Source organism: Rousettus aegyptiacus, unplaced genomic scaffold (genome assembly GCF_014176215.1).
Source record: "Rousettus aegyptiacus isolate mRouAeg1 unplaced genomic scaffold, mRouAeg1.p scaffold_m13_p_6, whole genome shotgun sequence".
Classification (NCBI taxonomy): domain Eukaryota; kingdom Metazoa; phylum Chordata; class Mammalia; order Chiroptera; family Pteropodidae; genus Rousettus; species Rousettus aegyptiacus.
Genome location: NW_023416309.1, coordinates 70209661 through 70223129, shown reverse-complemented (window position 1 = coordinate 70223129; position 13469 = coordinate 70209661). Strand labels below are relative to the sequence as shown.

General features: G+C 34.7%; 1 protein-coding gene across 5 annotated transcripts in view; it reads left to right on the top strand.

Moving 5' to 3' along the window:
* LOC107517402 (protein shisa-6) overlaps positions 1-13469 on the top strand; it is a 597831-nt gene that overhangs the window by 348654 nt on the left and 235708 nt on the right. For all 5 annotated transcript variants that reach the window (XM_036223917.1, XM_016158078.2, XM_016158077.2 and 2 more), the window contains 2 exons: positions 6487-6709; positions 7391-7557. In XM_036223917.1, coding sequence (XP_036079810.1) covers positions 6487-6709; positions 7391-7557 — 390 coding nt within the window. The remainder of the gene's footprint in view (positions 1-6486; positions 6710-7390; positions 7558-13469) is intronic.

Genomic DNA, 13469 nt, shown 5'->3' with positions numbered 1-13469 from the left:
GTGTACTCTTTCTGGTTTGCTATATACAGTCATCATCTACAAATTTATGATAGTTTCATATCTTCCCTCTCAGTCTTTTTTTAAAAATGTATTTTATTGCTCTTTCTTATCTTTCCATACTGCCTAGAACTTCCAGTCCAATGGTCCATAAGGTGATAATAACAAGCATCTTTGGCTTGTAATTGATTTTAAAGGGGATGATTTCAACATTTCACTACTAAGAATAATAATATTTGCTGTGAGTTTTTGTGGATTCTCTTTATCTTATTAAAGAAGTTTGTTAAGGAAATGGCATAAATAAATAATAACTTTTTATCAAGTGCTTTTTTAAATTCCACTAAGCTAGTTCTGTTTTTTCACTCAATATTAAAGTGATAACATATTATTTGCTTTCAAATTTTAAACCTACCTGGCATTATTGAGATAAGCCCAACACAAAGTGCTATCTTTTCCAATATATCCACTGGATGATTTTGTTTGCAAATATTTTGTTTAGTATTGATGCATCTATGTTTGCAATTGAGATCAGCCTTCAATTTTTTCTTCTTAAACTGTCTTTGTCTGATATTGCTCTGTGACTTTGCTAGTTTCACAAAATGAGTAAGACGTAATCCTTATTTATTCTCTGGAAGAGTTGGTATAAGGTTGGAATTCTCTGCCTTGAAAGTTTGATTTAGATCTTCTATTAAGCCATCTGGGCTTGGTATTTTTTTTTTTGTGGCAAGATTTTTACTTGTAATTTCTCTAACGGTTGTAAAGATATTAGGATTTAGATTCCTTAGTAAGTTATATTTGTCTAGAAATATATTCATTTCATGTAAATTTTCAAATTATTATCATAAAATTTATAATATTGTTTTACCTGCTTAATCTATATAGAATCTATGGTTGTGCCCCTCTTCTTGTTTCTATTAAATTTTATTTGTGCTTTCTGGCTTCTTTTCTTAATAAACATTGCCACAGATTTACAAAGAATTATCTTAGGAACACACTGATCTTCTTTATTATAATTTTTTTCTATTTCAATAATTTATTCTTTTTAAATTTTTTTATTTTTTAATTATAGTTGGCATGCAATATTATATTACTTTCAGGTGTACAACATAGTGATTAGATATTTGTATAACCTTCAAAGTGATCACCCCAATAAATCTAGTACTCATCTAACACCATACATAGTTATTATAATATTATTGTTTATATTCCTTATGCTGTACCTTACATTCTCATGACTATTTTGTAACTACCAATTTGTATTTCTTAATCCTTCCCTTTTAAAAAAAATCTGGCAACCATCGAAATGTTCTCTGTATCTGTGAGTTTGTTTCTTTTTTGTTTGTTTGTTCATTTTTTTTCTTTAGATTCCACATATAAGTGAAATCATATGGCATTTGTCTTTCTCTGTCTGACTTAGTCCACTCAGCACAAAACCCAATAATTTATTCTTTTATGTTTATTATTCTTTTTACTTTTTTTGGATTTATTTTCATTACTTTGGCTGACTTAAGATGGATGCTTTATTTATTTTGAGACCTCTGTCTTTTTTACTGAAACACTTAAAGTTATAAATTCCATTCTCAGTACAATTTTACCTATATATCGCAAGCCTATAGTATGCAATATTTTTATTATAATTTTCTTCTAAAATGTTTAATATCCATTATTAATGTTTGTATATTTTTAACTTTCCAAACATGGGATTCTTCTAGTTACATCTCTGTTATTAATTTTTTTTGTAATTGCACTATGGTCAGAGACTGTGATATATATAATTACAACTTCTGAAATTATTTGAAGCTTGCTTTATGCACACCAGTATGGTCAGTTTTATAAGTGTTCTGTGTACTTATTTGAAAAGAATGTGTGTTCAATAGCTGTTAGGTGTAATGTTCTATACCTGCTTATTTGATCAAACTTGTAAATTGCTTTATTCAAATCCACTGTATCCTCACTGCCTTGGGATTTTATCTTTATCGTCTGCTTTAATTTATCAATTACAGAGATAATTGTGTTAAAAATCTTCCAGTTTTATGGTAGATTGTGAATTTCTCTTAACAATTCTGTCACTTTTTGTATCATATATTTTACGGTTATGATATATGATATATGACTTTTTATATCTTCCTGACAAATTGAAACTTTCAGCCATACATTAAAGGTTTTCTTTCTCACTAGCTATATTTCTTGTAGTAATGTCTGTTTTGTCTTATGTTAGTATAATTAAACCAGTTTCCTTTGTATGATATTTGCCTGATGTCTCTCATTTTATCCCTTGGCTTTCAATCTTTCTATCCTTTCATATTAGGAGAGATTTTTATAATTGGCATAGAATTGAATGTTTTATCTACCTTACTGTTGATCTTGTAACTGGAATGTTTTGTTCATTAACATCTATTATGCTAGATTCAGATTCAATTCTACCATTTTATTATATACTTTATATTTATTTTCTTTCTTTTTTTTCTCCTTTCTTGTCTGCTTTTGGGTTGAATTTTTTTTTTTTAGTGTTTACTTAATTTTTACTTCTTCTTCTTCTTTTTTTCCATTCTGCTAATTTGCATGTTGGACTATCTAGGTTATTATTCTAATGAATACTATAGCTATTTTAATAAGCATCCTTAAAAGGAATAATTTGTCAATATTGTTACTTTCCTCACAACCAATACAAAGACTTTAGAATGGTTTGATCTCAACTGTTCATCCTTTGAATTATATTCTTTTATTCCCAGTAATTTTTCTTTTTTTTTTAATTGTCCTTTTCGATAATCTGTAGTTTTCCACTAAAGGGCCTCTGTGAGAATTTCTTTATAATAATCCCACCCAGAATTTGTTAAGCTATACATTTGGTGTCCTTCTGCAATTCAAGAAAATTCTCAGCCAGGACTTCCTCAAAGACTGCTTCTTGCCCATCCTTTCTATATTCTGGAGCTCTTATACACTTATGTGAGATCTTTTCACTGTCCTCTATGTTTTTTAACAATTTTCAGTTTTTTGTCTTACTATACTACAGTTTCAGTAACTTCTCCACTTTTATCATACAACAGTCTAATTCTGTCCCTTGGCTTTGTCTAAATCTGTTTAATCCATTCAACAAGCTTTAGATTTTAATTATACTTTCTATTTTTAGATCTATTTGATTACTGTGTAATTTTGCTTGCTCATTTTTATATCCTCTTGTTCTTTGCTCAAGTTTTAAGGCTTCTGTTTTTTTTATTCATTTTTTTTTCAGTTTTATAATATGTCAATTAGAGGGTATTCTGAAGATAACATTTGATTTGTCAACTTAAAAAGGTTTCTTTCTTCATGCCATAGATTAAAAATAACAAAGGTCTACAGAAAATTATTAGCTTATTTCTCCTGGAATTTCCCATATAGCGCAGTATGATCAATTTTGCTTTGCTAAAACACATATCAAAAGCTTTTCCTATGCTACTCTTCACAAGTAATACCATCACAGGCCATAATTTTCATGTTACGCACCTCAATAAATTTTCTCACTTTTTGGAATCCATCATTCAATAAAAATGTTCACACACTATCACAGATTCTAGGCATATTTGAAGAGCCTCTGAAATTGCTTTCATTTGTGATTTTGAAACAATGCTAAATTTATACTTTAACATAAAGCTGGGTTGAGGAAAAGGGCTGTGACTTACTGAGACTGTAAGAGCTTATCTAAGTTTCTGGAGGGTAATTTCTAAAGAAAGTATTTCTGTTTGAGCTGGTATGTCATACTTAAAAATATGAAAGTGTTCTTAGTCTTGAATTGATGTTTGAGAAATTGCAGACAAGGCACTTTACCCTGCTGTGTGGGTCAAGAAGAGTGAAATTAGGTGCTTAAACAAAAATTCTTTTTTTTTTCACTTTACAATATGTCAAATATTGCTATTTTATATTCTGCATCTGAATTCTAATATCTGAAATGTCACAGGTTTAATTTTTCTGTTTCTATTGGCTCCTACTTATGGTGACTTCCTTCCTTGTGTATTTTGTGACGTTTGAATATAGAAATAATGTTCCTTGGAATCTCATCTGTAGGAATCCTTTAAAGATTGGATTCTACTTGTACTTCTCTAGAAAGGGTTTGTATTTCTTTCTGCCAGTCAAGGGACTCTTTCAACCTCAGACCACCTGTACTTCTACTTGCCCAGTGGTCTACTTAGTACCCAGGTTAAGGCAGGCAAGTTTCCATACTGTCCTTTTCTGTGCAGCATATTTATTTCTTGTTCACTCTTATGGTATCGCAGCTTCATGTGCAGCTTCCTATTAGCCTCTTCACCTCATATGAGTTCTAGGCTTAGTCACCTGTTCCCCATATGCCATAAAGTAATCAAAATAGAGGTTTAAGTTTTTCAGGGCACAGTAGAAACTATCATATGAAAGCCAGCTTTGAATTATGCATAGTTCTTGCTTTCACTACATTTTCAACCTCTAGAGATTCCTTAATTTCACACCACCTTAGTGATGCATTTTAAAATGATTTTGAAATATTTGCTTAAGCATTTTAGTTGTTTTAGCAGAGGGGTTATACATATTCCCATGTATGTTAGACAGCTAGAAACAGAAGTCCACAATTCTTCAACTTATTCTGCAGTCACCAATGATTTTCATATGGCCGAATCCTGTGGTAATTATCAGTCTTCACCTTACTTGTACCTTTCAGTGGTTTTGGCACAACTAATCTCTCCCTCTTTCTGGAACAGTTTTTTTCTCAGGCTTTCAGGATACCTTACTGTTCTTGTTTTCCCTCTATCTCACTGCCTGTGCCTTCTTGGTCTCCTGGGCTGGGCTCATCTATTCTAGACCTCAAAATATTAGAATTCTTGAAACCTCAATCCTGAAATTTCTTCTGTGTTTACATTCTACTCTAGGTGATACCTAACCCAACAGTTTAAATCTGTCATCTGTGTGCTAATAACTAACAAATGTGTATTTTCAGCCTAATCTCTCAGGAACTCTAGACTTATATTTCACTGCCTAACAAATATCTCTTTTAGGTGTCTAGTGTCTCTGAGGCATCTCAAGCCTAACATGTTTTTTTTCTCATATCTTTAAAGGGCATCATCATTTACCCTTTTGACAGAAGTAATTTTTCATTTCTCTCATTCCTCACACCTGTCCCCAATTCATCAGTGGGACCTATTGGCTCTGCATACAAAATTATCTCAAATCTGACAACTCCTGATGTCCACCATCCAGGTCACAGACAATATCTTTTGTCACCTGGATGCCAATTATAGTCCCTAAATTCCCTTTGTTCTTGATGCCCCTATCGCCAATGACACCGTCACCATCATCATTACTACTCCTTCCAGCTAAAACCTGTTCTCCTCCAGTTACAGATCTTTTTGAAAGCATAAACCAAGTCATGTTATTCTCCTATACTTAATTCTCATACTCAGATTTAAATTTGGACTTTTTATGGCCAATAAGGCCCTACATTATCTGACTCTTCGTTAATTCTCTAACTTCTCCCTCCATGCTTCTTCCTATTCCACTTATGCTTCTGCCTGCCTGACTTTTTACCTTCCCCTCAAACAAATGAAACTTAAGTGAATCTCAGTGCCTTTACTTGTGCTTCTCTCTCTACCTAGAAAGTTCTTCTCCTACTACTTTCTGTGGTTCACTCCTTCACATTCTGCTCAAATATTCCTTCAGGAAAAAAGGCCTTCACTGACTGCTCCATATTCTTAGTTTCTATCTCCTTATCTCACAGCACTCATCACTATGTGAGACTGTACAATTTATTTTATTGATGTCTCCTATTTATTTCTCCTACTAGAATATAACCTTCATAAGGGCAGAGACTTTGTTTATCTTATTTATCATTCCATCCTCAAAAACAAGCATGCTAGGGCTCATAATAGATGTTCAATAAACATTTTTGAATTAAAGAATAAATTTCATTTAATTCTCATGATAATCAAAGAAACAGAAATGATCTTTCCAGTCTTATAGGTGAGGAAACTGAGGCTCAGAGATGCTAAATAACTTGGCCATGGTTACACATCTCATGGGTCAAAATCAAATCCAAATGTGTATGATTTTAGAGATCATTGTATTTTTTAATTTTTTAACTTTTCACTTTGAAATAATTTCCAATTTTCAAAAATAAGTTATAAAAATAGTACAAAGAGTTCACTTTTACTTTCATTTAGCTTTCCCAAATAATAACATTTTGTATAACCATAGTATTATTATCCAAACCAGGAAATTAATATTGATGTGGAACCACATTTCACCAGTTGTTCCACTAAGTGTCATGTCTCCTGAGTCTCCTCCAGCATGGAGGCTCAATCTTTGATCTTCATGACTGACATTTCTGAAGAGGGCTGAATTCTTATCATGGTATTGTCAAGGTAGAGTGCTGAGCGCATGGGAAGTTTTCCATAAAAATAGCTATTATTGTTAGAGAAGTAAATAAATCTTCTTTTTGAGGAGCAGAAGGAAAATGGCTCCTGACGTTCTGTTTGTTTGTTTTGCTAGCTTGGCCGACCTTGAAATGTTTATAAAAAATAGTGAGAGCAGCTTGCTCAAGAAAGTTGAAAAAGGAGATTTCAAAGGATTGGTTGAGATTATGAGACACCTCATGGCTCTTAAAGAACGGCAGAGCAGCACTGACAAGATGTTTGAACCTTTAAAGCAAACTATTGAATTGCTGAAGATTTATGAACAAGAATTGCCAGAAACAGTGTTTAAGCAGCTAGAGGTCAGTGCAAAGTTTAAGGGGTTTCTTTCTTTCTTTCTTTTTTTTTAATAAAAGTAAAAGTTTCAGGTTTTCAAATGGGAGTGAGGTAGGTTGAAGTGAATAAAAAACAGGATTTGGTAATGACCCAAGGTCCATGTTTTGGAACTACATGTGTAACATATGTGTAATGTCTAGCATTTGCTTGAAACTTGATAAATATGAAACAATATAATACTGGAAATATATAGGAGGCTTGATGTGGATGAAGTGTTTTGGATTTTTTCCCAGAATTAGGGATGAGCCAACTTTTGGATTCAGAGAAAAACAGCACATTTGAGAAATGTTAAAATGTTCTAAGAGGAAATATGGGACATTAAAGAAAATAACCAGCACTTTTAAAGATATAGAAAAGGGCACAGATTACTAGGTTAGGTCAAAAAGACTGGAGTTGAGTCAGAAGCAGGTGAAATTCAGGGTTACTCACCCACAGAAATATATTATTGAGAGTTACAGATTAACACAACAAACAAAACCAAAGAGAGATAAGTCAAGGAAAAAGGATTGGGAATCGTCTAATGATACCAGAACATCCTCACATGGTGTTGTAACAGAGATGAAGCCATCTGGGTACTGTCCAGCTTTAAGACTGTGGGGGAGGGGGAAGTTAATGTGAATCTGACCACACTGAGGTCTCATTTGTAGGAGCTTCCTGAGAAATGGAACAACATAAAAAAGTTGGCCATTATTGTGAGGCAGAATGTGGCCCCCCTGCAGGCAAATGAAGTAACTCTTCTCCGCCAGAGGTGCACAGCCTTTGAAGTTGAACAGCAGCAGTTCTGGGAGCGATTCCACAAAGAAGCTCCCTTCAGGTATGGACCCAAGTTGCCGCCACTGCCTCTTTTCCTTTAAACATGAAAATCTTTGAGTCACTGATGATCTTTCCATTGAGTTTGTATATTCTTTTAGCAAATGGAGTCCAGTTAATAGTATTCTCTTCCATTTAAATCCATTGGTTAGAATATGGTGGTAATGTGGGCAGAGTTCTACCATGGCCTATGTTAGATGACCAAAGCCTGTACAAATACTTGACTTAAAAAAAGTAGAATTTTCTATGTCTCCAGGTCTATAAAGAGATTTAACGTGGTGAAATTACTAAAGGTTTTTTAAAAATATTAATTTGACACATAACATTGGGTAAGTTTAAGATGGATATTGTGTTACCTTAATACATTTATATATTGTAATATGATTGCCAATATAGTATGATTGCTAATATTTATCACATTACATAATTATAGTATATTATTATCAATATTCATTATACTGTGCATTAGTCTCTATGGCTTATTTACTACTTGTTACAAGTTTATACCTTTAAATGTCATCACTCTTATCCCCACCCCATTTCCTGGTAATCACCATTTTACTCTCTGTTTTCACAGGTTTCAATGTTTTAGATTCCACATATAAATGATACCATACAGTACTTGTCTTTTTGACTTATTCCACTTAGGATAATATGCTAAAGATCCTCCATGTTGTAGCAAGTGAAAAGATATCCCCCTTTCTATGGCTGAATAATATTCTTTTGTACCACATCTTTTTTCCATTCATTGATGGGCATTTGGGTGGTTTTCATATCTTGACTAATATGAATAATGCTATGATAAACATGGAAGTGTATATATCGCATCGAAATCCTGTTTTCATTTTCTTTGATTACATACCCATAAAGGGAATTGCTGGATCGTATGGTAGATCATTTTAATTTTTTGAAGAAACTTCATATTGTTTTCCATAGTGGTTAGACCTAAAATTACTAGGTTTTTACTAAGCTGTTTGTATTCTAAGTTCTCACAGACTTCTTTTGGTTTAAAAAAAAAATATGATAGAATTTAAAAATAATTTTGGAAGGCATTCTGGTAATCTAAAAAAAAAGTGAGGTAAAGGATTTACTTCAGGATGTGCTTTCTCTACTTAGTAGTCCTCAGACTCCTCCCTGCTTGTGATTAGGGTTCTTTACGTAAACAAAACAACTATAGGACAAGCAATTCCATTCACATTTGCTCAAATGCACACACACACATGGGTTCCTCTCTCAGGAGCTTCCTTCATTGGTGGAAAAGTCTACCTGAGGTATGCCCCTAGTCCACTGCTCAACATTAGGGGCTCCAACCAGTAGAACATGTTGGTCCTGACTGGTCCTGTGTCTGCCAAAGTGCCAGTTGAAATGTGTACTGTCCACTCACTCCAGCTCCAGGATTAGCTTTCTGTCTTCCTAGCGGAGTTTCTTGCTGACTCTCCTCTATAGTTTTGGTTAGACAAAGTTAGAAGTCTCCAAACTTGAAAATGCCCTGTGTAAGAAGGGAGGAATTTTTTTCACTTTCAAGGGTTACTTACCCACAGAAATATATTATTGAGAGATACAGGTTAACACAACAACAACAACAAAACATAACAAAAAACCCCACAACTTTATTGGAAGGAAATATAGCATAATTATAAAGTACATGGATTCAGGCTGCTTAGTGTCTAATCTCAGGTCTACAACTTACTGTGTATGTCAAGGAAGCTACTCAATATCTCTGTGCTTCAGTTTTCTCATCTGTTAAATGGGGCTAATAGTAATGTTCACTGCATACAGTCATTGAGAGGATTAAAGAAATAATCTTTGAAAATGTTTAGCATAGCACCTGGCACTAGGAAGACCAACCATCCTGGTTTTCCTGATACTCTTCTGGTTTTAGCACTGAAAGCCAGACAATAGGAAGCCCCTCTGTTTCAGGCAAACTGGGACTATTGGTCACCCAATCTGGCATACAGTAAGGACGTACGTATTCTTATTATTCTTTGAACATTTATGAAGCAGCTACTATCTCCCAAACATTATACTTAGGGCTACAGAGAACAAGATAAGTATATTAAGAGTCAGGGAAGGACAGATATGTAAACCACGCTTAAGATATATGCACAACACAGGACCCTAAAGCAGTGTGCTGCCATTTTGACTGCATGTTAGAATCACCTGGGGAGCATTTACAAGTTCAAATGTCTGGACTGTCCTATAGACCAATTAAATCAGACTCTCTGGGGGTAACATCTTATCATTAGCATTTTGTAAAGCTCCTCAAGTGATTCCAGTGTACAGCCAATTTTGAGACTGCCGCCCTAAGCAAAGTAACTGGATTCCTTTTAAGCAACCATGCCAAGGTGTATGACTCCAAATGACTCTCCATCCCTTTAGAATAACTGCCTTAGGAAACATGCCTTTGTTCCAAAGAAACATCTATTGCTCAAAACATTTGTGAAACTCCTTTTGAGACTTTTCTTTTGGAGTCTGAGGCACATTCTTTTGACTCCCCTTTGGCATGAATTGAAGTTTTTAAATTTAATACTGGTCATGCAGAGCCAAAATTAGTAAGGGAGGTGGGTTACCAAGCTGGGCAGTACTGCTTCATGTTAACAACAATTATATCAATTGCAGCAGCCATAAAAATAATGACACTAATATCTTTGCATCAAACATCTCTTAAGAAGGTTTTAAAAAAGGAATTCCAAAAATGTTTGGTGAAATATCTTCCCAAACAGACTTCTGAGATTGCTTGAAAGGAAACAATACTCACTTGCTGGTGTGTTTTTGTATGTCTGTTGGAAATCTGGTGTCCCTTCCTCCTTCATAATTACATTGTGTATGTGTATCGATCAGCTGGTGTTGTTTTTTTCATTTGATAGTTGCATTGTGTTTTTTTTTTCTTTCTTTCTTTCTTTTTCAGCACTTGTATCTGCTGGCTATAAAGATATCGCTACCCTTTGATGGGTTTTCCAAATTCACATCTGTTAATTTAACATGCAGATGAATCTTTGCAAAAGAATACTTTCAAAAGAACTGCTCACAGCAGTGTGGAAAACTAAACGTTACTGCAATTTTGATGTATTTCTCTTCTTGTCAAAAAAACCATCAGGACTAGTGCAGAATTGTAGCTTTACTGCTAAAGGGAATCTTAGAGGGTGTCAGCTCATGTTTTGTCTTGTTTCTTAGTCTGGTGCATATGAATGTGTGTGTTTAAAATTTGTAAGGACTGTGTGTGGCAAATGAGTTTAATTCTGATTTCTTCACTTTTAGATCATTTACGAACTTCTAAAATGCAAACCCTAGGATATTCCTCTGTGAACGTAAGGTTCTATTCCTGGTTAGATTACAGGTTAAGCTCACACATGTCTGAGGAGGAAAAAAAAAGTGAGTATCTCATTAGGCCCTTGTAGTCTGACAGGTGCTGAGTGAAGTCGGGTTGCCTGGATTGAGGTTCTTTCTTCATGTCTAAGGCAAGTTTTACTTTCTCTTTTAGTTCTTAACTCTAAACTGAATCAGCCTTTTCTTAGTTAAGCTCTCTCACTCCAGAGTATTTGGTTAAATCATCATACTCAGGTTCAAGGAATTTTCACAACTTAAAATTGGAGACTCTCTCCTTTGGCTGAAAGGAATGTTCCACGCTTCTAGCTGCATTCTCTTCTTTAGTCTTCCTGACCTTAAGGAATGATGCCATGACATACATTCTTCTTACTCACAGCCAGGCCAAAATAATCTAAGGATTTCTTAGTCAAACCAGTTGGTTTCTATGAACTTCAGCTCAATGGAGACAGTGCTTTCAGCTGGTTGGCAACCAGATTCTATGAATGGTTGGGAGAGCATTCTTTGAGACACCCCCTATTTGGGTGCTGTCCTGCATGGCAACTAGAGAAACCAAAGCTTTCCAAATAACCCAGTGTAGCAGACATGCTTGCACAGTGTCTGTTGTGTCTTTGATAGCTGGAGAAAAGAACTATATTAGTCATTAAATCTTTCAGTGATCTATCAATATCCTAAGATACACCATTAGTTCAGCTTGACCCTGTTCTTCCAGTTAATCTGATTCGTTCACATGATTCATGCAGAAGAGGTTCTGGTTTCAACAGTGGATTTAGCAAAAAAAAAAAATTGATATAAGTGTTAGGATTTTAAGATAATACATATTCCCTGACCTCAAGGCTTACAGACTCAAGGGCAATTTTAAAAATGAGTAACTAGACATGTTCATTGTGTGCCAACTTTAACCCCCATTGAGGATGTGATTTCCAAAAGTCCTCTATAGAAGATGGTACTGAGCCAATGGACAAATTAGAATTAACAACCTGAAGAAAAGAGTCATGGGAAGTGAGGATATTCCAGGCAAAGGAAGCAGAACATACAACAGCACAGGAGGATGAAAATGTAAGAAATAGTTGGAGAACTGCATGTTTCTATGTCTGGAATGCAAGAAGTTATAGATGAGAACAGAAAGGTTCACGTGCCCAGGTTTTGAACAGGATCAACCACTGTGTCTAAGCTGAGAACAAAATAATGTAAATATCATGCTTTCATGGCTATAGAAAATAGAAGAGGGCGAAACAGATTCAAGGCCAGGTGCCCTGTGGGAGAGTGATTACAACAGCTGGGGTGAGAAGCAGCAGACCTGAACTGAAGCAGCAACAGGGAGAATGAAGAGGGGAGATTGGATTTGAGAGAGATTTGGGAGGGAGAATTAGCAGGATTGATTGAATATGAGAGATGAACAGGGAGGGGAGTCTAGCGTAATCTCTATCTTCCATTTTGGACAAGTGGAAGGTATTGTTTCACTGTTCACTGAGATGGCGGCCACTGAATGAAAAGAACTGAAAGATCACAAATTCAGATTGGACATGTTGAGTTTTATGATACCCGTGGGAATCAAGCACAAGGTGTACCACCATTCATTGTATATACAAGTATGGTACTGCAGTTAACATTTACCAACTGCTAGTTTTCCAAGAATTAATTTAAGTCACTTTTCTATCCTCCCTCTCTCTCTCTCTCTCTCTCTCTCTCTCCCTCTCTCTCTCTTTCTCTCTCTCTCTCTCCCTTTCTCTCTCCCTATGCTTATGTCTAGGTCAGGCCTGAATCAATCATTTTCCTAAGATTACATACATGAGCACCATATTTCCATTTCTCTTCATTCTAGTTTTATTCAGTCAGACTTTCCAGGCATTTCTCTTTTAGATTAAAATACTCTTGCATTATTATTTTCATTTCAAAGACTTACTACACCCTTTTCTCTCCTATTACTTTCTTGTTCTTATACTGTATTGCTCCCTCAGGGTATGAAGAACTGCTTCAGGTTTATTAGGCACATTAATCATGTCTATGAATATCCTGACAATTTACACTAGAGTTTTGAAATGGGAAGAAGGTTACCTGCCCTCATATCTAGAGGTTCCTTTCACTACCTATGTCAAGTTAACTTTTATGTGTTCTCAGCTACAGGAAATGATCATCCATAAATGTAAATGATAAACAAAAATTATACCACAGGGTAGATGAAGTTTAGAATAGGTATGACAAATGACAACCTCTTATAAATATTTGAGGAACAAATATTGATTTAAGGATAGTCATGTGTACCAAGAAAAGAATGGTTGGAAAGACCTTTTATCTTCTGTGTATACCCCAAACACTCTAATAACTCTTATCTTACCTAATAAGTTATTCCTGAATTATACTCCATTAATAAATTGAACAAAATATGGGCTGATAGAATTTGTCTGGTAGAGCTGGTACTAATTCCAACAGGATAAATTCACTTTTGCAGGGTAAATTCACTCTAGTCAAGAAAAAAATAATTAGTCTTTGGAAATGAAAAACAAGCAGAAGGACCATTCATGCATGGCAATCTTTCCTGCTGGATCACTTGCCATAAGACATTACCTTTCTTCCCTCTAGGCCTTTTTC